The sequence below is a fragment of the Cetorhinus maximus genome, chromosome 8, assembly GCF_964194155.1.
Source record: "Cetorhinus maximus chromosome 8, sCetMax3.hap1.1, whole genome shotgun sequence".
NCBI classification, from domain to species: Eukaryota; Metazoa; Chordata; class Chondrichthyes; order Lamniformes; family Cetorhinidae; genus Cetorhinus; species Cetorhinus maximus.
In genome coordinates, this window is record NC_135886.1 from 56,248,065 (window position 1) to 56,273,821 (window position 25,757).

Genomic DNA, 25,757 nt, shown 5'->3' on the forward strand with positions numbered 1-25,757 from the left:
CACTAAGGCAACAATAACCAGTAGACTTAAACAGACACCGGGCAAAGCGTTTTTGCCTTATGAATTCAAAATGAGGTTCCTTTCAATTTGGATCCTTTGCAGACAGTTGTTGGCTTACAGGCTTAGATCTTACATGCCTCTGACCTGTACACAAAAAAACTCCTTTCTGTTATACCCAGCCTTTCTCTTTGAATGTAAATTCTCATTATATCATACCAATTTTATTAGTAATATAAACATTGCTTGGTGTCTCCTGGCTAGGTGCAAGATTTCACCCCCAGTCTTTGAATGCTCTATTCAACAAAATGCAAATACACCCTTTACCTTACTGTCTACATCTCAAATTATACATCAAAACATCCAGACTAGCTGGCTTTAATCCAATTAACACACATATTCAGACACAGACTAAACCTCTATTTAAAAAAAAATTCCAATAACATTATATACATTAATATCTCTACATGACAGGAAGATGGAAAAGTGTGTTGGTGCCTTGCTTTACCCAGTTTTACCAAGCTTTGTCACAGCAAGCCATTACCAGGAGGGCAGAGGAATAATTTCAGGGTCGGCTTTTAAACATCCCTGAAAAAAGTGCAACACCCCCACCAATTTTTGGGAATCTCTTGCTCGAGACCACCCAAACTGAAGAAACATCCACCAAGGTGTCAACCATTTCAAACATCAAACACTACCTGCCCCACCTGTGACAGTGTGCACAGATCCAGCATTGGTGTGTGTGTGTGTGTGTGTGTGTGAGAGAGATTTCCAGCTGTTGTGGCGTGACTTCTCAGCTGGGTTAAAGCATGCACAATGGCCAAATTAGCATGGGCAATTTTTACATGTAGAATGTTGAGCACCAAAACTTCTGCAGATTCGATGACATCTTTCACTAGCAAACATGAGACATGTGCACTTAAACTGTCCTTCCAACATCAAGGCAGCTAATCTAAATCCAGTTGATGTAAGAGGTGTGTACAAACAGTTGGGTCAGTCCTTTCAGGGAAAACATAGTGTAGAGTCTTTTAACAGGCAGTTTGTATTCCTGTTGATTAGTTACATGCTCTTTTTCTGCTCCACCACCCAGCAACAGCAGGAAATGGCCTCAGTGCGGAAGTCCCTACAATCCATGCTTATGTGATGTCATTCAGTGGATACAAACCTTCCACACTGCATGGAAGCCATTCAACTAAAACAACTGATTGTGTTCAGTAATAACTGAGTTTATAGTTGCGATTTTAAAATGGTTAGTTTTAAAGCTGCTTTCATGTTATTGTATCAAAGATTTAGCTTTTCAGTCCTTGCCCATTGTGTTGGTGAAATTGTTAACCAGAATAAAACAAACTCAATTTAACCAATTTAGATAATTCTATCTTCACTCTCCCTCTGCATAATTACTGTTGTATACATTTACCATAGATTGCTTATAAGTCAACCTGTGAAGCTTCAAAAAATTCTTTCAAAACAGTAGACAACCTATAAGCTAAAATGTGAACCACTAGGGAGTATGTAGGTGGCTGCCATTTTGAAATGTGGGGAAAAAAAAACACTGGTAATTCTAAGTAAGTCAACGTGAGACATTTTATTTAATGAAATAATTTTACAAAGATAGTTGGAACCACAATCATAACCTTTTAAAGACATCAAATTAATCATTTTAGCATCGGCCACAAAGAATTCAGAGTTCATCCAGAGTCACTTTGGCATCTTCGTAAGGATCTTACTTGATCAAATTTAGAGCTTTCAGTTTCAGAATCATGCCTCCACAAAAAATCATCTTCCACTCCATCCATTGAATTGGATATTCTGCATTTTTTTAAACAATCTGATGCCATTTTGTGCCGTAATAGCATCCCATGATTTGATTAATTTAATCCATTTGGCACAAACATGATCCTTTAATGGCTTGCTCAGGCACCCACCTAAAAGGTTGAGCTACCAACATTAGACCCACCCCCATATAACTGCAATGTGGATGTTATTTCTTTGCAGGCACCTCTTGATCTCATTGGTTATCTGGGATATGAACATGTCCCACACTAATAAGCTGCACCCTTTATGTAGGCACATTCCACACATTGATTCACAATTTCACTGTATCCTCATCCATCCAATCGTTGTCATGACATGCATAAAAACTCCTGCAGGGAACTTGATGTTCGACATGGTTTTTATGTTCAAAGATTACCTTAGGACATGATTCATAGTAATACTAGCTTGATTGACTGATGGAACACAATTAAAGCCTGTGGTTTTCACCAGAGCTGTTTTTGAACCTTTCCACTCCAGTGTGAGCATGTTTGCTGAGCATATTAAAATTCATCAGCATTTCAACCATATTGTTGATGCAACATAATGGGTGCTCGTGTTTTTGCCACTGTCTGATGAAGAATCACTGACTGATAACTTTGGCCGAGGTTTCTTGTTAGACTGAAATCACTGAGACTGTCTCAACATTAGATTTTTAAATCCCATAAAGCACTACATCAACAAGATGTTGCTGGACTCTGTTTGATTTGGTTCACTTGAGTGTATAAACGGCTTGTTATGTAAGCAATGCTGGCAAAGTCACATTTATCAGCCAGCTGCACTGAGAGCATTAAGATTTCACCATGTAGTGTGGGACTGAGGTCACCTTGAAGCAAGGTCAGGGCAGGGTGACAGATTCCAGTTGGGTTTCATCCTCATTCTTGGTAGCTTGCTGGGGATTTGGGGAGGGGTGGGGGGTTGCGGTGGTGGTGACAGGACACCTGAAGACAGTCACAGTGCTAGGCACTAGAGAAATGGACTTAAGCCCAGAGTTAGAGAAGCTGAGTGTTTATGGGCAAGATAGGTGGGTGGCAACAAATTTTATATTAGATTGGGTGATGGACACTATAGAATTTGACTACAACGCACACTAACCATGAATAAAGCAATCTTTATTTACACCAGCACTTGGTATTTATTTTTATTTAGAAAGAACAGAAAATTACAATTAAGCATGAGTAAAATCAAGAGGCTCATCAGTGACACAAAGGCAAAATTAGGTGAGAACCATCTGTATGTTCACAAAACAAACCAGATTTCTGCAAAAACAAATTAATTTTCCATTATATCCAGTTGCTCCAAGTAAATGGGGCTGGTGCATTGGGGGACCTGTTATACAACACATCATTGGATCATTCCTGTTGCATAACACTTCTTTAGATTCTTCCAGTTACATTACTTTGTGCAGAAATAGTTAATTCCAAGAAAAAGGGATAAGTGAGAGAAATGCTTTGGTTCATTTTATAAATCCATCTGGCAGTAAATGTGGTGAGACACCGGGCTGTGGCTGGGTTTGTGATGTTAGGACTGCAGCCTCACCACTAACAACTAATCAAAAACTGAACACTTCAGTATTGTACTCGAGATTCATCTCCCTCCCATCCCATCCATATCTTTGATAATACAGGACAGCCCTGCACATTGCACACAGGGTTTACAAAATACTGTCAGGAATGCAGTCATAATACTTATGTGGCAACCGTTCAATGCTATTCGAAGGCAACAACCCATTGTAAATGGTGCCATGGAAAGTTCACTGTTGTCAGATACTTGCAAAGTTTCGGTATTTTCATTGATGTGAACTGGCTGCATGCCCAGCACCTTTTACCACAGTGAAATATATCCTATGGAGATGCCAATTCCCACTATAACAAATTATTAGAGGCCAAAGATTCCTTAAGTCATTTAATCTCAAGATCACTTCAGAGTCTAAGGGCCAATGCAGTGATGATAATCTGAACATGGCTGTCCCCACCCCTGTACTATTAATCAGCCACAGCCCTGTACCACTCACAACACTGGGAGCAGTATATACTCAGAAAAAAGCTCTTCGATAAGCCAAAGTATATGCTTTGTAAATACACGATCAAAATAATTGAGAAAAAAAACCACCATCTCTTTTAAACTCAGAAGGTATTTAATGGACAAGTTGAAACTCTGGTGGATCAATGCCCACAGGGAAATCAGGGAGAAGCTTGTTGTTCTCCACAGTTACTGGATGATAGTCACAGGAGTTTACATTTTCTAGCTAAAGCAAGGCTCCTTGGTATCAAAAGAAAGTAGTAACAAAGTGACATGTTTAGCTCAGAGATGCTTTTGATCCTAATTATTGCCAGTTTTCCTTGTCCTGATACATGGGAACAAGAGCAGGTATTTGGCAAAGCTCCTACCATAGGCAGCATGTACAGAGCAGGTTAACTTTATTGCACCTTTCCTCTATGCTATAGAACCACAGGCAAAGATTGGTGCTGGTATAGGCACCAATCCACAGCTTCTTCTGATAGTGCCAGTATCCCAAACCTGTAAGCTTCAGCTCCACACAAAAAAAAAATCAGTACTTCATGAATGCTGCTGAAAACAAAATATGTTTGCTGTCCACCAAGATTTAGAACTACAGGCAGCAATGTTGGCGTACAACAGCACAAAGCCATCTCAGACACCTGGCATAGGAACTGATCGCACTTCATTAGCAAAACAAGTGTGAAGGAGTTAAGCAAACCCCAAGTTACCACCAAGGTGATGGGAGCTGCACAATGTTTCTCACCTTCAGTAGACAGCCAACGATGTTGAAGCTTTTACCACTTCAATATTTGAAGCCTTTTCAGCCTCTACCTCCTATTGCTGATTGGAAAAGCTTGTGCTGACCTGGAATCTCTCTGCAGGCTTTAACGTCAGCTTGTCATCACTCATCTTCATGCCAGACTAGCATGTGTCAGAAAGCACAGTAACTCAGATACACAGCATTGGTATCTGCATAACTGCCAGCATATCGACATTTGGACACTTTTAGGTTTGATTACATCCATCTATGAGGTAAAGGCTTACAAGACCCAAGTTCAGATGGATAAAGTGCTTCCTGCAACACAAGAGGTGAACAGCAGTCCCCATCATCATGCAGGATCACTTTTTAACAAAGGGGTACTGTGATGTATTACCCACACACAGTAAAGATTCTTTGTTCTAGCACACCGGTGTGAAGAATGATCCTACAGGACCGGAAATAAGATGTACAGGGCCAGGTTAGGCCCGGTGCCTGCTCAGTTTCCACTGGCAGAAAGTTGGTCATTGCATCTTTCAGTGATGTTTAACAAACACTGGTCAAGGGGATACACATACTTTAAGGAATGAGGAGAGAATCTTATATATTTGAAGAATTTCCCAAACGTGAAGATTGCTCAGTGTAAGCTCCTCAGTGAATGTTACAAATTCATTCCTTTAATGGCAACACTAGGTTAGAAACAGAAAGGTGCTATGGGTTCAGGTTACTAGTTAGGGAAGTGTGGGCTGACCTTTGGAATAACAAATCTATGAGGCAGGGGTGACGGGGTTATGGGATTACTGGATCCCCGAGACACCAATTTTGAAACTGAAAGCACTATTTTTGTTAAAATGGACACAAGATTGTGGAAGAATGTAGCAAATAAAGCAGTGAACAAAGTAGAAACGTTACACAAATTCTGCTCCTTAAAGTGCCAGTTCAGCCCAAATTAGGCCCTTCCCTTTAATTACCCACCCCTGTACAGTTTGAACATTAACAGCAGCATCTCAAAGACAGCTTCACTGGTGTAATTGGGCCATATAGTCCCAAAAAGAGCATCGCAAAACCTTTTATAATCCATGGGCACCACAGGTGCTAGTGCCACACTTGCATCCTTTAAATTTTAAGATGACTGTATTAGGTTGTTAAAGGCTTTTTGTCGTTCCCTTTCCTACAGCCCACCCAGCTCACAGTTACTGCCTGCAAGGTTCCAGATTGGCACAAAACATTTCTTCTCTGCAGTTCTCACCTGCAATATGGCTCATCTGTTTTTTTCAAGGTAGTTAAGTTGCAGGAACTTCCATTAAGCTCATTAGCAAACCTCGAGCACTGTAACAGGCCTGTGGACAGTCAACAACTCCATCAGATCAAAAGGGTTGAAGAAAAGACAACACACGACAGTGCTGCTTATTTTCTTTCAGGTCCATAAAGAATAGACGCACATCATGTTGGTTCCTGAGCTGCCAGTGTTACAGGGAGACATGCATGCAGGGGTGAGTCAGTCCTTCCCATCACAGTCAGCTAGTTTAGGAGTGTTAGGCTTCATTCAGAAACTGAAGCTTAAACAAAACAAAAAAGTGCACACAATGATCGAACCATAAATTAATAACTTGTTCACTTTTTCTCCCAATTCCATATTTTTCTATGTACATTCCCTCAGTCGTGTGCTGGAGTTTTCTCGTTGAGCACAATGGCTTAAGTCACTTGTGATGGTTCTGCTCCTGGAAGCTGACTGGCGAGGAAGGGGGGCTGATTTTGAAGATGTTAATGTGAAGGTGGGAAGCAATTTGATTACAGACACCCACCGAGTAACGGATTAGGTCAAAGAGAGACCAGACCTATGGGTCAAAGAGGAGAAAAAAAAGTCAGCAAAGAAATGAATGCAGTGGTTCCTTAATCACTGGACATACATCTTGATCTACTGCCCCAATCTATTTCAGACTGTTGGAAGCTGCTGGTCGTGTAACTATAAGGGTGCATCTACAATTTTGACAATAAAAGCTTAGAAGCTGAGTGCAGGGGAATCCTGTAGAACAGTGTGTTAAGTGGTAGAACAAGCATCAAGGAACATCCCATCATTCATGAGATGTGGGCACCACTGGCAAAGCCAAAATTTGTTGCCCAACTTTAACTGTTGAGGTGGTGGTGGTGAGCTGCCTTCTTGAACCGCTGCAGTCCATGTAGTGCAGGTATACCCACAGTGCTGTTAGGGAGGGTCGATGTCCAGAAGTGAACAATATCCCAGATGGAGCCTTACCAAGACTCTATGACTGACACTTCCTTTTCTTTTTAACTCAAGGTCTGGAATAAAGGCCAACCAAATTAGCCTATTCGATTAATTTTTGAACCTGGCTACTGGTTTTTAAATGGTGACCCCCACCGGGACACCTTTGTTCCTCCAGAACCCCAAGTCTCTTGCCATTTAGAAAATACTCCAATTTATCTTTGAGTCCAAAGTGGATGACCTCACAGTTGAACTCCAGTTGTCATAATTTTACCCAATTAACTTGTTTATAACCCTTTGCAACTTGCTGCTCCCATCGGTACTATATATCGTTCCTAACTTCTTGTATTCCACTAACTTGGACATGCATCTCTCTATTTCTAGATTCACGTCATTAATAAAACACTGAAAAGTTCAGGCCCCAGAACAAATCCTTGGAGAAAATCATGTCATTTTGTGACATTGAGAAAATGTTCCCTTGATCCCCATAATCCAACTCCTCCTTCACAACCAATTTCCAGCTCAATAGGTTACCTCCAATTCTATGTACTCTCATTTTTACTAATAATTCCTGCATGGAACTTTATCGAATGCCTTTTGGAACTCAACAGCTGGTATTCATATGGCACTTTAAACTTAAAGAAACATCCCAATGGGCTTCACATGAATATTGTAAACCAGCATGACAAGGGGATATTAGGTCAAGTGACCAAAGCTTGGTCAAAGAGGCAGGTTTTAAGGAGTGTCTTAAAGGAGGAGAGTGAGGTAGAGAGGTGTGGGGATGGAATTCAAGAGCTTGGAGCCAAGGAATCTGAAGGCATGGCCACCAATGGTGGAGCAATTAACAATGGGAATGCATAGGGGCCAGAACTAGAATCTATCTCCGACATTTCCCTTAACTTCTTTGTCTCCATTTCCGCAAATACTCATTACAAGCCCAACTACTCCCACAACTACCTCAATGACACCTCCTCACACCCTGCTTCCTGTAAGGACTCCATTCCATTCTCCCAGTTTCTCCACCTCCGTTGCATCTGTTCTGATGATGCTACTTTCCACAAAGGTGTTTTTGACATGTCTTTCTTTTTCCTGAGCTGAGGTTCCCCCCACCACCGACTGTTGTTGACAGGGCCTTAAACCATGTCTGACCCATTTCCTGCACCTCTGCCCTCACCCCTTCCCTCCCAGAGCCACAATAGGATTTCCCTTATCCTCACTTTCCACCCCACCAGCCTCCATATTCAAAGGGTCATCCTCCACCATTTCCACCAACTCATGATGTCACCACCAAACATCTTCCCCTCACTTCCTCTGTTAGCATTTCGACAGGACCATTCCCTCCATGACAACCTGGTACAATCCTCTGTCACCCCAACACCTCATCCCCTTCCCACTGCATCTTCCCATGCAATCGCAGGTGGTGTAACACCTAGCCCTTTACCTCCTCACCGTCCCAAACACCTTCCAGGTGAAGCAGCAATTCACTTGCACCTCTTTCAATTTAGTCTACAGTATTCACTGCTCACAATGCAGTCTCTGCTACATTGGGGAGACTGAATGCAGACTGGGTGACCACTTTACAGAACATCTTCACTCAGTCCACAAGTCCCTGTGCTTGCCATTTTAATTCACCATCTTGCTCTGCTCAGATTTCTATCCTCAGCCAGCTACAATGTTCCAGTGAAGCCCAACGCATCTTCCAATTAGGCACTTTACGTCCTTCTGGACTTCAGTCAACAATTTCACGACCATAAACTGCGTCTTCCATTTTGTTTTTTTTTTACAATCCCAGTCCATGGCCCAGTCAGCATCTTGTTCTCATATTTTGCTTTCAGAAAGTGCAGACCCTTGTTCTGCTATTAACATGTTCTGCTGTCTGATCTTTACGCCACTATTAACACGTGCTTTAGTCTTTAACACCGTTTGTCTCGTGTCCATGACATCTTTGTCTTATCTCTCCTGACTTCCAACCTATCCCTGACCTATTTGCTCCACTGCTCCCTTGTCAACAGTATGAAACCCATCACATTTCCACCTCTCTTCAGCTCTAAAGAGTCATAAGGACTTGAAACACTAACTGTTTCTCTCTCCACAGATACTGCCAGGCTTGCTGAGTTGTTCTAGCATTTTCTGTTTTTATTTCAGAATTAGAAGAGCGCAGATATCTCTAAGGGCTGTGGAGCTGGAAGAGATTAGAGATAGGAAGGACAAAGCCATGGAAAGATTTGAGAACAAGGATAGGAATTTTATAATCAAGACTTGCTTTACCAGGAGGTCAGTGTAGCTCAGCAAGCACAGGGGCGAGAGGAGAACAAGACTTGTTGAGAATTGAGACACAGGCAGCAGAGTCTAAGGAACAGGTGAACAGCTCTGAAGAGTCATATGGACTCAATGTTAACTGTTTCTCGCTCGAAAGATGCTGCCAGACCTGCTGAGTGTTTTCAGCATTTTCTGTTTTCAATTTAGGTTTAACAGGCTGGCTACAAGTTCAGAACATTGTTACTTGGGAATCAGATGGATGCAATACTTGTTAATTACAGTGATACTGCCGATTTGAATAGGACAATTTACATTGAAATAGAGCAGTTAATCACAGCAAACGGATGAAAACCAGGCAGGTAATCACAGCAGAACAGGAAGAAGCCCTTATATAGCTAAGCCAGTGGAAGACAAATTGGGAGCACGCCAACCAACCAACAGCAATCATGCACCAACTAACCAATCCACATCCAGAAAAGGATTGTGGATGAGCTCTTTCAAAAACTATCCTGTATGTAAATCCCTGAAGAAGTCCCACACAAGAGCACTCCAGAAAGACAGATGATGTGTGACAGGAAGAGTCCCAGTGAACCAAGCAGGAAGATCTCAGTCAAAGATTCTCCCTAAGTGACGTACAGTTATCTCAGACTGACCTCCTGAAGAGTAACTGATTTAATCAAAACTGTTTAGTTTAAAATTCTCAATACAGGTGTTGGGTCTAATGTAAGTTTGCGTCAATCAGAATTCTCAGTCTCTGACCTTAACAGGTAAAATCACAAGAGTTTTGGACGACCTCAAGTTTGCAGAGGATAGAACGTGGGAGATCAGCCAGGAGTGTGCTGGAATAATAGCCCAGGGGCAGGAATGAGGGTTTCAGCAGATGAGCTGAGGCACCCAACATGGTTAAAAACCAGAGTCTCTTATCTACATTAGTGACCACCGTAAAAATGAACCAGGTTTAACAAAGCCATGCTAGCTCTCTGATCAGCTCATTCGTTAAGTACAGATTCTAACAGCTTCCCACATCTTACATTAAATTAATAGGCCTGCCATTACTTGACTTCTCTCCTACTCTTAAAATTTCCAATCCAACGGCAGTTTATGACAGCTACTCGCAACTTCCTTACCCTTTTGTTTCAATACCCTGGGGTGAAAACTCAGGTTCCGGAGCCCATTACACAAACCCTGCCTTCATCAAATCCAGTAGACAAACAATGAAGAACACTTCTTTCACCATGCCTACACACCCATTACAGCACCCACTTCCCCCTCACCAGGCACATACCAGCAGACCTTCACCAAGCCCATGTCCCCATGAAGCAACTGGCATGGGGGCACATTGCAGTCCCTCTCTATCAATTTGAGTCCCCTAACAGAACACATCACCTTCACCTATGGCCAAGGAACCTACTACAGTATCACCTTCACCAATCCATGGGCCAATTACAGCACATCTCTCCATCTGAAACAGGAACCAGTACAGTAGACCCTCCCTTTACCTAGAGCCAGGGTCACAATGCTACCCCAATCTTCCACCAAGCACACCACTTCTATACCAGGCCATTACCTACTGACAAGAAACCATTCCATCAACAAGCACTGGGTCCTATTACAGCAAGCCAATACTTAAGCTGCCAGAGCACGTCATCACGGCACACCTCCCCGTCACCGGGCCCAGGGCCCTGCTACGGCACACCCTCCACCCCCTTCACCTGGCCCAGGGTCCTGCTACGGCACACCCCCCACCGGGCCCAGGGCCCCACTACAGCACACCCCCCCACCAGGCCCAGGGCCCTGGTACGGCACACCCCACCCCCCCACCCCCGTCACCTGGCCCAGGGCCCCGCTACAGCGACCCCCCCCCCCCAACCGGGCCCAAGGCCCCGCTACAGCACACCCCCCCACCCCCGTCACCTGGCCCAGGGCCCCGCTACAGCACACCCCCCCCCACCCCCGTCACCTGGCCCAGTGCGCTATGGCACATCTCCCCCACCGGGCCGAGGGCCCCGCTACAGCACACCCCCCACTGGGCCCAGGGCCCCGCTACGGCACACCTCTCCATCACTTATGGCCTTTTGCAGAGCTGCATTGGATTTTCTGTTGCTTCCTCTGCAGCAAATGGACAGAAAGAAATTAGGCACGTCGAACTGTTTAGCAAGCACTAGGCCCTTGCTACAAGACTCCAGTTGCATCCCTCTTATTGTGGGCAGTGAGAGCAGCACCTGACAGTTTGAGTCAGACAGCCCATGAGGAAAATCACAGACACAGGCTTGCAACCATTCATCTCACATTGAGGATCGGCTGTGAATTGAAGCTAGACCATAAGACATAGGAGAAGTCGGCCATTCAGCTCATTGAGTCTGCTCTGCCAGAGAATGAGATCATGGCTGATCTGATAATCCTCAACTCCACTTTCCTGCCTTTTCTTCATAATCCTGGATTCACTTACTGATTAAAAATCTATCTCAGCCTTGAACATACTTAATGACCCGGCATCTACAGCCCTCTGCGGTAAATAATTCCACAGATTGACTACCCTCAAATTCCTCCTCATCTGTCTTAAAATGGGTGACCCCTTACTCTGAGATTATGCTCTGGTCCTAGAATCTCCCACAACGGGAAACAACCTCTCAGCATCTACCCTGTCAAGCCCCCTAAGAATCTTATATGTTTCAATAATGTCGCCTCTCATTCTAAATTCCAAAGAGTACAGGTCCATTTAAAGAGGGAAGCAATCAGGTTAATGCCAGAATATCTACAGATGTTGCAGTGATCTACCCAAGGGCAGCTCCACTGTTCATTTCTCCACCCTCATGCTCTTGCACTTTCCTCTTCAGTCATCCATTTTGAACTTCACGATGTCTAACGTTGTCATTCTCTTTCTCCCTCTTGTACATCCCATCAATCTGCCCTATATCACCACCTTCACCGAGTTCTCTGCCTTAGAATCTGGTCAATCCAACCATGTTGCCTTTTCTTGATATTCACTATCTTTCCTCCTCCACCATCCTGAGTTCTTTATTACTCTCATGAGCACAAGGAATAAGAGTAGACGACCACATGGCCTGTCAAATCTGCTCAGACATTGAATATGATCACAGCTGTGGACTTAACTCCACTTTCCTGTCCACTTCCCACATCCCTTGATCCCGAGACACCAAATATTCCAGCCTTAGATGTATTCAACAATGGAGCATCCACAACCCTCTAGGGTAGAGAATTCTAAAGATTTACAACCCTTTGAGTGAAGTAATTTCTCCTCATCTCAATCCTAAATGATCGGCCCTTTAACCTGAGACTGTGTTTTAGATTCTTTGGCCAGCAGAAACAACCTCTCACCCTCTACTTTATCAAGCCCTTTCAGAATCTTGTATGTTTCAATGACATCACCTCTCATTCTTCTAAATGCCAGAGAATATAGTTCCTCTCATTATATAACAGCCCTTTTATCTCAGTGACCAACCTAGTGAACCTTCACTGTACCACCTCCAATGCAAGTATATCTTTTCTTAAATATGGAGAGCAAAACTACACACAGTACTCCAGGTGTGGTCTCACCAAAGCCCCGTAGAATTGAAGACAGACTGCTTTATTCCTGTACTCCAATCTCCTTGCAATAAAAGTCACCATGCCATTTCCGATTGTTTTATGTGCCTGCATTCTAACTTTGTGTTCTTTGTATAAGCTCACGAGTAAATGCTGATGTTCAGAAAAACAAGTTTGACACCTTTTAAAAAATATTCTGCTCTCAGCTCACATTTCCACCTAGCTTTGCATTGTCAGGAAATTTAGATACATCACTCCGTCTCAGTTAATGATTTCTATGTAGACTACAACAACAAGATCCTTCTCCTCCCACTACAGGTTCATCTCCAGCCTTGACATGTCCTTAACACTGGCACCGGGCAGGCAACACAACCTTTGGAGCTCTTGGTCACGGCTGCAGAGAACAGTATCTATCCCCCTGACTATACTGTCCCCTATCACTACCATATTCCTTTTCGCTTCTGCCCTCCGCTCTCACAACTTGAATGGTAATTTGTACCATGATACCAGGATCAGTTTGCTCATCAACCCTGCAGACCTTGTTCTTATCTACACAGGTAGCAAGTACTGTGTACCTGTCGATCAAAGTCAAGGGCTGAGTTTCCTTCATCACTACCTGCTGAATCCCCATGCCTGCCTGATTCACAGTCACAACCTCCTGTCTCTGTCTATCGACCAACTGTAATGTTTACTTCAGTGAAGGAGTGTGACTGCCTTCTGGAACAAAGTGACCAGGTAACTTGCCCCCTCCCTGATGCCCAACGATGTCTGCAACTCTGAGCCAAATTTTCTCAAGTTGCAGACACTTACTGCATTATGATTGGCTGGGACTGCAGTGCATTCCACAGATTCCCCACATGCTGCAATCACAGCACACCACCATCCCTGCCACGTCTGTCTAACCTTATTTATGTCATTAGTCAATTAGCTATTAATTTACACAGCTAAAATAATAGCAAGTCCCTTAGCTTGGGAATTAAAGAAGAACTCACCAGTTACTGGAGGCTGAAAAACAAACAAAAACGAAGTAACTTCTTTCCCCCTCTGCACCCGAACTCCCACCTGTACCAAACTTAAGTCAGGAGTTGCACTCAAGCCTCCTCTCACTCTCCAGCTGGTTTGCTCCATCCTTCTCCAGAAACACATTTCACAACTTTTCTTTGGATGCCTGCTTTTCTTAATGTTCATGTTTGAGCCCCATACAAGACACTCCCAAGTCTTGAGAATTCTTTTCTTAAGACCTCTACTCATTCCTATGCTGAACAATGCATCCGGTGTCATTGCTATTCTAGCTCTGACTTCTTTGTCGCAATTTAAGTACCTGGGAAGCACCTTGTCAGAAGATCTATAGATAGCTTTCAATAAATATCAGCCAGATTTAAATCCACATTTAGAAATGCCTGCCTTTTAGGTAGCAAGAGGTCAGAAAGTTGCAGCTGTCAAATTAAATCTGTTAACTAGTGGTTCTGGTAATGATTTGAATCTATGGGCAAGTTTAGAAGCAAAAACAAAAATTGCTGGAAAAACTCAGCAGGTTTGACAGCATCTGTGGAGAGAAAGACAGAGTTAACGTTTCGAGTCCATATGACTTTTCTCCAGAACTAAAGAGTAGAAATGTGGTGAAATATATATTGCTTAAGGTGGGGTGGGACAGGTGAAGCTGGATAGAAGGCCAGTGATAGGTGGAGGCAAAGGAAAGATTGTAAAAGATGTCAAACAAAAGGTCGAAGGGGTGTTGATAACAGTGATACTGGCTAAAGGAGGTGCTAATGGTGACATTATGAGTAGAAAGCAGAATAAGCAAGTGACAGATGGCCCTAGTGGGGGTGGGGCAAGTTTAGAAGCATCTGAAAGTAACAAATTAAACTCCGGTTTAGGACACAGGTTATTGGCTCTGCTGCTGTCTACTTACCAAAGCAATCCAGAGCACCAAGTACTCGTTTATAAAACTGTTGAAGTATTGGTCCAGGAAGAGGAGCCCCGGGCCAACGAAGGCTGTGTCCTGCAAATGCATCTCACTTTTTGTCATATGGGCCACCTGTAATCAGGAGAATCTATTCACTTTACCTGCAACTGGTTTAAAATAACAATCACTGGTTCCAAGGTTAGCAATTCAATATCATTAGATTAATAATTGCACATATGTGGAAACCTTTCCGGCTCTCGGGATGTCTGCTGGGAACGCTTTGGTGCAAAACGAAAGGGTGCAAGCCTGCACCTCCTAGTCCCCTCGCAGAATTCCCCAAAGTGCTTTACAGCCAATGACATGTTTGAAGTGTAGTTACCAGTTTAGAAAACGCAGCAGCCAATGTGTTCACAGCAAGAGCCCACCAAAAGCAATGAGACCATGGGCAGACCCTGTGTTTTCGATATGTTGGTTGAGGGATAACTATTGGTCAGGAGCCTGTGAAAACGTTATGTGCTCTTTCACAGCCACCCAGGGGGGTCAGATAGTTGAAAAGAGTGCAACATTTTAACACTGAAATACGGCACCTCCTTAAATACTGCACTGGGCTGTTCAACCAGATGGAATGATCAAGTCCCTGGGGTGGTATTTGAACCCACAACCTTCTTCTGACAGAAGTGAGAGTGGGACCAACTGAGATGCTGCTGACACATACAATCCACAATGCAAACCAAGTTCAAATAGGGCCAACATCAAAAGATAGCTTGTTAAGGAATGACCAGGTTCAACTATCACCACAACCTATCATAATCAGTTTTTAAGATATTTAAAGTTGCAATATCTAGATCTTAATGATGACACTGACTGCATTAAAGATGTTCACCAGCCTCCCATGTGTGTTATCAGAGGCTATCAAGAGGCTTTTCAGCAATTACTTGGGATGGCACCCCCTGAAGATCCAGACTTTTGGTCAGGTAGGTTATGGCCTTGCTGCCAGTACTGAGGGATCGGGGTTTGTATGGGTGGAGGAAAGCAGCTGCCCACAGTAAAGGATACATACCACTAATTTATTGGTTATTTTTGCAGAGACAAAGCCAAAAGCGAGGATGTAGAGGCAGGGATTATTCTCAAAGAGTCGGCTGGTAGATTTCTTGTAGATCATCAGTGCCAGTGTTATAACTGCCCCTATGTGCAGGAATGGTGACAGCACACTTGTACCCTGTGAAACATGATGATACACATGATTAACAGTGTCAATCGTCACCCGCTCACGGCACAGGGCATGCTCCAGTCATCCACCCCACTCAGTATCTCAAGATATGGCCCAGAACCACTGGGGGCAGTAAATCATGATTGGAAAAATAAAATTAATGTGCAGTCAGGAAGAAATGAATAAACCACTCCCAACTGTCCATTAACTTTGTAATTCCTGCATTCCCTGAATTTCCACCTTACAAACATCTCTCTCTGCTCCATCACAACTGTACAACACTCTCTAACCATCCATCTCCACATTCCCTTTACCTCTGTTTTTCTCTGTATTTTTCTGCAACATGGCCAGGGTCAGACAGCAGTGTGAAATTGGGCACTTGGAGCTTCATCTTTACCCTAGTCATGCTATGGTCTTACTATGCCCTTGTTCAAGCTGTGCGTTGATTCCCGAATGGATTTGACAAGGCTGTGTATCTTTTGACCCTGCCCCTTTCAGGACCTGATGCAAGAATAAACATTGTAGGCTTGTAGGGAATGCTTGAAGTTTGTATATGCACACTAGCCCATCTGTTTCTTTCCCCTCAGTTCTCCTACTGGTAGTATCAGAATCAGCTTGCAGTCTGATCTTGTTTTCTGGTTGATCCATCTTTTTAATATCTTCCTCCTGCTCTGTTCCCCTCCATAGTCTCTCTTTCTCCAACCCGTCACTGATACCCCCAACCTCATCCACTGCTCCCTTTCCCTGATCGGTCCCCTGATTTCTCACCCTCAATATCTCAGCTACCACTCATCTCAATTAACCAATTTCTGTCACCCCCATGCTGGCCTGACCCCGCCCCCTCATCATGCGCAGATGAGCAGTCACTTACTGCTATGGTGGAGCCATTCTTGCCAACACCACCAGTGAAGATGACCGTGAAGTAGTTAGTGCAGGAGAAGATGCCACCTGCTACCACAAGGAGAGCAGGCACGATTTTAACTTGAATTTCCAACACTGGGATCTTGACAGGAAAAAAGATTAAAAAGATAAAATAAGAATAACAGAAAGCATCTGGAATTCCCTGCTCAAACTGCACAAGTTAACTATGGTGAGAAGACCCTTGGCCCATTCATCTTAAAGATCCAATAGTTCCTTCCTCCAACTGCAGCATCTAAATTAGAGTGATTTCAGGGTTTTTCCCTCCACAGTGATTACTGTGTGAACCGGAATTTCCTGATATCAGTCCTAATATTGCCTTTTACAATTTTGAACCTTTGTCCCTCGCCTTGTCTAACTCTCAATAATATTCTAAGTTAGCTTTTTCAATACCCATATCTCCCCCTGTAAAAGCACCTCCTGAATGTCTCTTTTTCTAGGCTGTAAGCCCAAGTTTCTCCAATTTACCTTCAGGACTGGACAACATCCAGACAGCAGCTGTTTCATTTAGAAAACTGCACTAAAAATTATATTCAAACACTAGTGTGCATCCTCTCACACCCTAGTGGGTGAAGGAAATTTTCTGTTGCTTAATGAAGATGACCCCCTACAAGGTTATCTGGCACTAAGCATCCATCACATACCATGGTATTGAGGTAGGGGTGTTAGGGAACAGACAGAGAGCCCAATCAGAGAAGGAAAGTTCAGTTTCCAGGACTGACCTGCTAGTTAGTTAACTCTAAATCTGATGAAGATATACTGATTAGTCTCAGTTACCATCTTTAACTGATACCCGTTTTAAAGGTGTAACCAAAGTGGATCGAGTGAATGCATCTTAACCAAACCATTCAGAATTAGGAATTGTTGGCACACTGATCAGCATTTGTTACTTCTGGCATTGTTTCAGTTCTGTGTCATGGAGGTAGCAGGATAAATGGCACAAACATTGGACACTGCTCTACCCCAAGTTTTGGGGTCTTGGATGATCAAGACATGGAGTTGGTTTTGTGCTATCCAGATAGGTGAAAGTGCAATCAATGCTGCAGCTGATGAAGCAGTGCCAACATCCATATCAAACCACAGATAGATTTCCTTCAGAGTCTAACAGATGGGAATGAGGAGGTTGACCAGAGTCTGCTTCAATCTACAGATGAGACAAGAGCCAAGGTCAAACTAGGACAAAAGTCCTGTTATGTTCAGTAAAAGAATAAGATCCCCATGCATCACCTCTGCTGATGTGGGCAAAGATATTCCACTTCTACCCCCACCCACTCAACAACCCATGCATTCACCAGGGCCCCAGTAAAATGGCCTGGTTACTTTTCTTAGCTTTCTCAAGGTAATGACTCCTTCTGCAAAATCAGTTCCAATGGTTCCACTCCTGCTCTGGGACCTCTCCAATCCTGGTGTGGAAAGTGATTAGGAGCTGGAACCTCTAGCTGCTTGCTTCCCCATCCTTTAACCCCCAGAGGTGAAGTAGTCAACTGTAACATCCCTTATTGTAGATGGAGCTCAGATCTACCACCCAGGTGGGATTAAGCCTGGGCTCAAACCTGTCAGCTTTGCATTCTGCACATTTCAATTCCACAATGAGCCCTTGAGAGAGAGAGAAAGAAAGAGAGGGAGAAAGATTGAGTTCTGAGGAATGGGACAAAGACTTGAGTGTTGTACAATACTGCTCGGTGTATTATACTACTCATCTAACGGTCTCAGTTTGGAAACACAAGCTCCCAAGAAATAGATCTCTACAAGATAATCTGTCCCAGTTAATAGCACAGAAGTTTTGGACCCACCTGATCTGCACAGAGAAGAGGCAGATACTGAATTTCTTACCGAAAGTGGATTTTTGTTAGGTACTGTGTGTGGTTTCACAGTTGGCCCTCTCACCATACGAGATACAATCGCTAATTCAGTTGCCAGGAATTCACCCTGTGCGGACTGGTAAGTCTTCAACTGGGGAAATGCAAGTAATCAGAATATAGGAACAAGTAGTGAAGAAGCCATTCAACCCCTTGAGTCTATTCCACCATTCAATGGATCAGGGCTAATCTGGATCTGAACACCACCGATCCACCTTGGCTCCATATCTGTTAATGTCCAAAGCTGCTAAAAAAACCTATCAATCTCAGATGGAGTATCTTCTGCTTTTTGTGGCAGTGTTCCACACTTTTACCACCCTAAGGTGAGCTGCTGGGAACTGTACACAGTAACTCCAGAGGTGGTTTACCCAAGGCTTGGTACAATTGTAACTAAATTTCTCCCCTTTATATTCTAGGCCTCCACTATAAAGGTATTATCCTTTGATTATTTATGTACCCAACTACTACATTTTAGTGACATGTGCAAATGGACCACAATATCTTTGGGCCCCTGCCATTTCTAGCTTTTCATGAAAGAATACTCACATGGCATTTCTTTAGTCAAAGACTGATGATTGCACAATTACCTGTGTTCAAGTCTACTTGCCGGAGTTTTGCGCACTTAATTCATCGATCAACAGTTGTTATTTTATACTCCACCACCCCCACCCTATTTTCTATACCACCAATTCTCGTGTTCGTGCTTCACTATTGCATTATCCAAGTCATTACAGAATCATTACGGTGTAGGAGGCCATTCAGCCCATCGTGCCTGCACCAGCTCTCTGAGCATTTTAACTTAGTGCCAATCTCCTGCCTTTTCCCCTTAACCCTGCACATTGTTTCTATTTAAGTAATCATCCAATGCCTTCCTGAATGCTTCAACTGAACCTGCCTCCACCACACTGACCAAACCTTGCATCAGGTTCATCTACAAGATCTTGCAATACACATTATCATCTGCCCATGGCCCTACATTGACTGGGAATAACTTAGTGCTAGGGGTTTGGATGGTGCAGAATTTGTAAGGTGCATCCAGGAGGGCTTCCTGAGACAATATGTAGATAGTCCAACTAGGGAAGGGGCAATACTGGACCTGGTATTAGGGAATGAAACCGGCCAGGTGGCCAAAGTTTCAGTAGGGGAGCATTTCGGGAAAAGTGGCCATAATTCAGTAAGTTTCAAGGTACTGGTGGATAAGGATAACAGGAGTCCTCGGGTTAAGGTGCTTAATTGGGGGAAGGCTAATTATAACAATATTAGGCAGGAACTGAGGAATCTAGACTGGAGGCAGATGTTTGAGGGCAAATCAACAACTGACATGTGGAGGGGGGGCTTTCAAACATCAGCTGATAAGAATTCAGCACCAGCATGTTCCTGCTAGGCTGAAGGATAAGTATGGCAAGTTTCAGGAACCTTGGATAATGAAGGATATTGTGAGATTAGTCAAAAAGAAAAGGGAAGCATTCGTAAGGACTAGGCGGCTGGGAACAGATGAAGCCCGTGGAGAATATAAAGAAAGTAGGAAGAAGCTTAAGCAAGGAGTCAGGAGGGCTAAAAGGGGTCATGAAAACTCATTGGCAACCAGGATTAAGGAAAATCCCAAGGCCTTTTAAACATATGTAAAAAGCAAGAAGGTAGCCAGGGAAAGGGTAGGCCCACTTAGGGACAGAGGTGGGAATCTGTGCGTGGAGCCAGAAGAAATGGGAGAGATACTAAATGAGTACTTCTCATCAGTATTCACCAAAGAGAAGGACTTAGCAGTCGATTTGTCTAGGGAAGAGTGTGTAGATAGCCTGGATCATGTTGAGATCAAAAAAGAGATGTTAGGCGTCTTGAAGAATATTAAGGTGGATAAGTCCCCAGGGCCAGATGGGATCTACCCCAGAGTATTGAGGGAGGCAAGGGAGGAGATTGCTGGGGCCTTGACAGAAATCTTTGTATCCTCACTGGCTACGGGCGTGGTCCCAGAGGACTGGAGAATGGCCAATGTTGTTCCATTGTTTAAGAAGGGTAGCAGGGAAAATCCAGGAAATTACAGGCCAGTGAGCCTTACATCAGTGGTAGGGAAATTATTGGAGAAGATTCTTCGTGACAGGATTTACTACCATTTGGAAGCAAACGGGCGTATTAGAGAGAGGCAGCATGGTTTTGTGAAGGGGAGGTCGTGTCTCACTAACCAGACCGAGTTTTTCTAGGAAGTGACAAAGATGATCGACGACGGAAGGGCAGTGGGTGTTATCTACATGGATTTCAGTAAGGCCTTTGACAAGGTCCCTCATGGCAGACTGGTACAGAAGGTAAAGTCGCACGGGATCAGAGGTGAGCTGACAAGATGGATACAGAATTGGCTTGGTCATAGCAGACAGAGGGTAGCAGTGTAAGGGTGCTTTTCTGAATGGAGAGCTGTGACTAGTGGTGTTCTGCAGGGATCAGTGCTGGGACCTTTGCTGTTTGTAGTATACGTAAATGATTTGGAGGAAAATGTTACTGGGCTAATTAGTAAGTTTGCAGACGACACTAAGGTTGGAGGAGTTGCAGATAGTGAAGAGGATTGTCAAAGGATACGAGATATAGATCGGTTGGAGACTTGGGCGGAGAAATGGCAGATGGAGTTTAATCCGGACAAATGCGAGGTAATGCATTTTGGAAGATCTAATACAGGTAGGAATTATACAGTAAACGGCAGAACTCTTAAGTGCATCGACGGGCAGAGGGATCTGGGTGTACAGGTCCACAGGTCACTGAAAGTGGCAACGCAGGTGGATAAGGTAGTCAGGAAGGCATATGGCAAGCTTGCCTTCATCTGCAGGGGTATTGAGTATAAAAGCTGGGAAGTCATGCTGCAGCTGTATAGAACCTTGGTTAGGCCACACTTGGAATATTGCATGCAGTTCTGGTCGCCACATTACCAGAAGGATATGGAGGCATTGGAGAGGGTGCAGAGGAGGTTTACCAGGAAGCTGCCTGGTCTGGAGGTTATTAGCTATGAGGAGAGGTTGGAGAAACTCGGATTGTTCTCACTAGAGCGACGAAGATTGAGGGGCGACTTGATAGAAGTTTACAAAATTTTGAATGGCATGGACAGAGTAGATGGTCAGAAGCTTTTTCCCAGGGTGGGAGAGTCAATTACTAGGGGACATAGATTTAAGGTGAGAGGAGAAAACTTTAGAGATGATGTGCGGGCAAGTTTTTTACGCAGAGGGTAGACAGTGTTTGGAATTCGCTGCCAGAGGTGGTGGTGGAAGCAGGTATGATAGTGGTGTTTAAGAGGCAGCTTGACAAATACATGAATAGGATGGGAATAGAGGGATACGGACCCCGGAAGTGCAAAATGTTTTAGTTTGACAGGCAATATGATCAGCGCAGGCTTGGAGGGCCGAAGCGCCTGTTCCTGTGTTGTACTTTTCTTTGTTCTTTGTACATCAGCCCCATCACTGTGAAAACCTTCATCCATACCTTGTCAGTCTCTGTATTTACACCTACAGAATCACAGACTTGTTATGGCTCAGGAGGCTGCCATTCGGCTCATCGTGTCTGAACCAGCTCTCCAAATCAGCAATAGCTTTAGTGCCATTCTCCTACCTTCTCCCCATAAACCTGCACCTTCTCTCTTTTCAGATAACAGTCTAAGTCTCTTAACTCCTTTCAGTCTTTTCTTCAATGAAAATTTCTTCGATCTATATTACAACTGAAGTTCCTCATTCCTGGAACCATGTGAATCTTTTCTGCACTCTTTGGAGGGAATTGAACAGAAGGATGAGGCTGACCAGTTCTTCTGAGGAACTCAATAACAATTGCAGATTTTACATGATGTAACTATTAAATCATCTTAATTTAGGATGAGCATTTTAAGATCACAGTATGGCTGAACTTGAATCGAATGTAAGTCAGCAAGTCTGATGGGTGAATGGGATTTGCTGCAAGTCAGGATTCGGGCAGGCAGCAAAACTTTAGATGAACTGAAGTTTACGTTGGGTGGAAGAAGGGGGGGCTAGCCAGGAAAGTATTAGTATAGTTAATAAATGGAGTAGTTGAAGCCTCAGCATAGATCCTTGTTGGACACCTTCAGTTGGAGTATACATCCATTATCTTTACTCTTGCCCTCCACCACCTAATCAATCTCCTAACTAGGTCAATAATTTGCCTTCAACTCCAAGACATTTCATTTTAGCTGACAGTCTCTTATGTGAAACTTTATCAAATGTCTTCTATGACCACCACTTTACAAATTCATGTTGGATCTCTCTATAATCAGCACAATTTTCTTTTAACTGTTCAATCACTCTGTCCTTAATTATAGATTCCAATTATTTGTCCACAACAGATATCATACTAACAGGTTTGAAATCTCCTGGTTTCCCCCTCATTCTTCTTAAATAATCGAGTTACATTTGGAGCAAGCCAGACTCAGGGATAAAGAACAACCCTCGCCATACAGACATAGCATTCCTTGGGTACCCTACAGGGGCCAAAGGGGAAAATCCACCCTTACTTAACTAACAAGCAATCCCTCCCACCAGCATGTAGTACCAACCGCTAACTGTCTTCGAGAAGGTGATGGTGAGCTACCTTCCAGAAGCATTGCAGTCAGCATGAAGGTGCTGTTAGAGGGGACGGGGGAATTTGTGGAGGAGTTCTAGGATTTTGACCCAGTGAAGTTGAAGGAATGAAAATATATTTTCAGGTCAGGATGATGTATATTTTGGAGGGGAGCTCCAGGTGGCAGTGTTACCATGTGCCCACTGTCCTTGTCTGTCTAGGTGGTAGAGGTCATGGGTTTGGAAGGTGCTGTCAAAGGATGTTTGGTGAATTGCTGCGGTGCATCTTATATATGGTACATACTGCTGCCACTGCACACTGGTGAGGGAGGAAGAACAAAGAACAAGAATAAAGAAAAGTACAGCACAGGAACAGGCCCTTCGGCCTTCCAAGCCTGCGCCGATCATATTGCCCATCAAACTAAAACATTTTGCACTTCCGGGGTCCATATCCCTCTATTCCCATCCTATTCATGTATTTGTCAAACTACCTCTTAAACACCACTATCGTACCTGCTTCCACCACTTCCTCTGGCAGCGAATTCCAGACACTCTCTACCCTCTGCATAAAAAACTTGCCCCCCACATTTCCTCTATAGTTTTCTCCTCTCACCTTAAATCTATGTTCCCTAGTAATTGACTCTTCCACCCTGGGAAAAAGCTTCTGACTATCTACTCTGTCCATGCCACTCATAATTTGGTAAACTTCTATCAAGTCGCCCCTCAATCTTCGTCGCTCTAGTGAGAACAATCTGAGTTTCTCCAACCTCTTTTCATAGCTAATAACCTCCAGGCCAGGCAGCATCCTGGTAAACCTCCTCTGCACCCTCTCCGACGCCTCCATATCCTTCTGGTAATGTGGCGACCAGAATTGCATGCAATATTCCAAGTGTAGCCTAACCAAGGTTCTATACAGCTGCAGCATGACTTCCCAGCTTTTATACTTAATACCCCTGCCAATGAAGGCAAGCATGCCATATGCCTTCCTGACTACCTTATCCACCTGCGTTGCCACTTTCAGTGACCTGTGGACCTGTACACCCAGATCCCTCTGCCCGCCAATGCACTTAAGGGTTCTGCCATTTACTGTATAATTCCTGCCTGTATCAGACCTTCCAAAATGCGTTACCTTGCATTTGTCCAGATTAAACTCCATCTGCCATTTCTCCGCCCAAGTCTCCAACCGATCTATAGCTCATTGTATCCTTTGACAGTCCTCTTCACTATCTGCAACTCCTCCAACCTTAGTGTCGATGCAAACTCACTAATTAGCCCAGTTACATTTTCCTCCAAATCATTTATGTATACTACAAAGTGAATGTTTAAAGTGGTGGATAGGATTAAGTGGGCTGCTTTGTCCTGAATGGCACTGAGATTCTTGTGTTGTGGGAGCTGCACTCATCCAGGCAAGTGGAGAGTATTCCATCACACTCCTGACTTGTGCCTTGTAGATGGTGGACAGGCACAGGAGGGGGGCGTCAAGCGTTAAGTTACTGGCTGCATAATTCCCAGCCTTTGACCTGCTCTTGTAGCTAATGTGTGTGTGGCTGGTCCAGTTAACTGCTCAAGGGTAACCCCCAGGGAATTCAGTGATGGTAATGCAACTGAATATCGAGGAGAGATGGTTAGATTCACTCTTGGTGATAGCCATTGCCAGGCATTTGTATAGCATAGACATTGCCTGCCACTCATGAGCCAAAGCCTGTATGTTGTCTAGGTCCTCTCGCATACAGCATGGACTGCTTCAGTATCTGAGGAATTGCGAATGGTACTGAAGGTTGTGCAATCATCAGCAAACACCGCTACTTCTGACCTTATGATGGAAGATCAATGAAGCAGCAGCTGAGATGACACCAACCCTCTGGTCTTAAAACCTCCCTTACGTAGCTCTGTCAAATTGTATAATAAGACACTGAAGTACCTTGGGGTATTTTATTACCGTAAATACATTTCGTAATGCAAATCGTTGTTAATATTTTCAGATCACAAAACTGGAGAGTTATACTGGTGAAGCAGGCAGTGTGTGTGGGGGAAGAGTTTAATCCAGCACCCCTCCCCATTCAGTATTACCGTTTCTATAATCACCTCAGTAAGTGGCACACTGAAGTCGGTCAGTATCCCCAGGTTTGCACTGTGCTGACCCAGGTCCAAAACTCATCTGACTTGCACCCCCTTCAGACATCAACCTGGATTCCGCTAGATCAGGATCCCAGCAACACCACTAACCCATCTGGTCTAATTCAGGGGTGGGGAACCTTTTTCTTTTTACGGGTCATTCACACAGATAAAATCAGTCGCGGTCCACACACAAAAATAAACTTAATTTAAAAGTGGAAAGGCAGAAACGCTCAACTCACCCACTGTTTTAATGTGATGGCTGAATTTGAATATTATATTGTCACATATTATTATAGTAATTTAGCTGACATTTCCATCTAAAGCAAATTTGGAATGATGGTGATAAATGCTATTTTGAAGGTGCTACTGTCATAGGTTTATATTTTTAGACATCATGCTGCAGGCCAGTAACGGACTGGATCCGGCCCACAGGCCATAGGCTCCCACCCCTGCTTTAATGGATCAGGATTCCAGCCAGACCACAAATCCACCTGGTCTCTGCTTGACCTACGAACTACCGTGGGTTATCCCTATTTGCCACACTAGGAATCAGATACACTGGCACGATGCTCAAGAATTGAGAAAACTGCAGAGTTTGGCACATAAACT

At 43.8% G+C, this 25,757-nt stretch overlaps 2 protein-coding genes across 2 annotated transcripts in view; one reads left to right on the forward strand and one right to left on the reverse strand.

Annotated features, from left to right (window-relative positions):
- The window catches only part of sycp3 (synaptonemal complex protein 3), a 145,109-nt gene extending 140,526 nt beyond the window's left edge, over positions 1-4,583 (forward strand). The window contains exon 9 of the mRNA XM_078546899.1: positions 1,088-4,583. Within this exon, the coding sequence (XP_078403025.1) occupies positions 1,088-1,141 (54 nt within the window). The 3' untranslated portion in view covers positions 1,142-4,583. The remainder of the gene's footprint in view (positions 1-1,087) is intronic.
- A 1,684-nt stretch (positions 4,584-6,267) lies between these two features.
- Positions 6,268-25,757, reverse strand: part of LOC144683180 (choline/ethanolaminephosphotransferase 1-like) — a 31,484-nt gene continuing 11,994 nt past the window's right edge. The window contains exons 5-9 of the mRNA XM_078546143.1: positions 18,518-18,583; positions 16,584-16,715; positions 15,563-15,721; positions 14,509-14,634; positions 6,268-6,405 (exon numbers count right to left, since the gene is read on the reverse strand). Coding sequence (XP_078402269.1) covers positions 6,268-6,405; positions 14,509-14,634; positions 15,563-15,721; positions 16,584-16,715; positions 18,518-18,583 — 621 coding nt within the window. The remainder of the gene's footprint in view (positions 6,406-14,508; positions 14,635-15,562; positions 15,722-16,583; positions 16,716-18,517; positions 18,584-25,757) is intronic.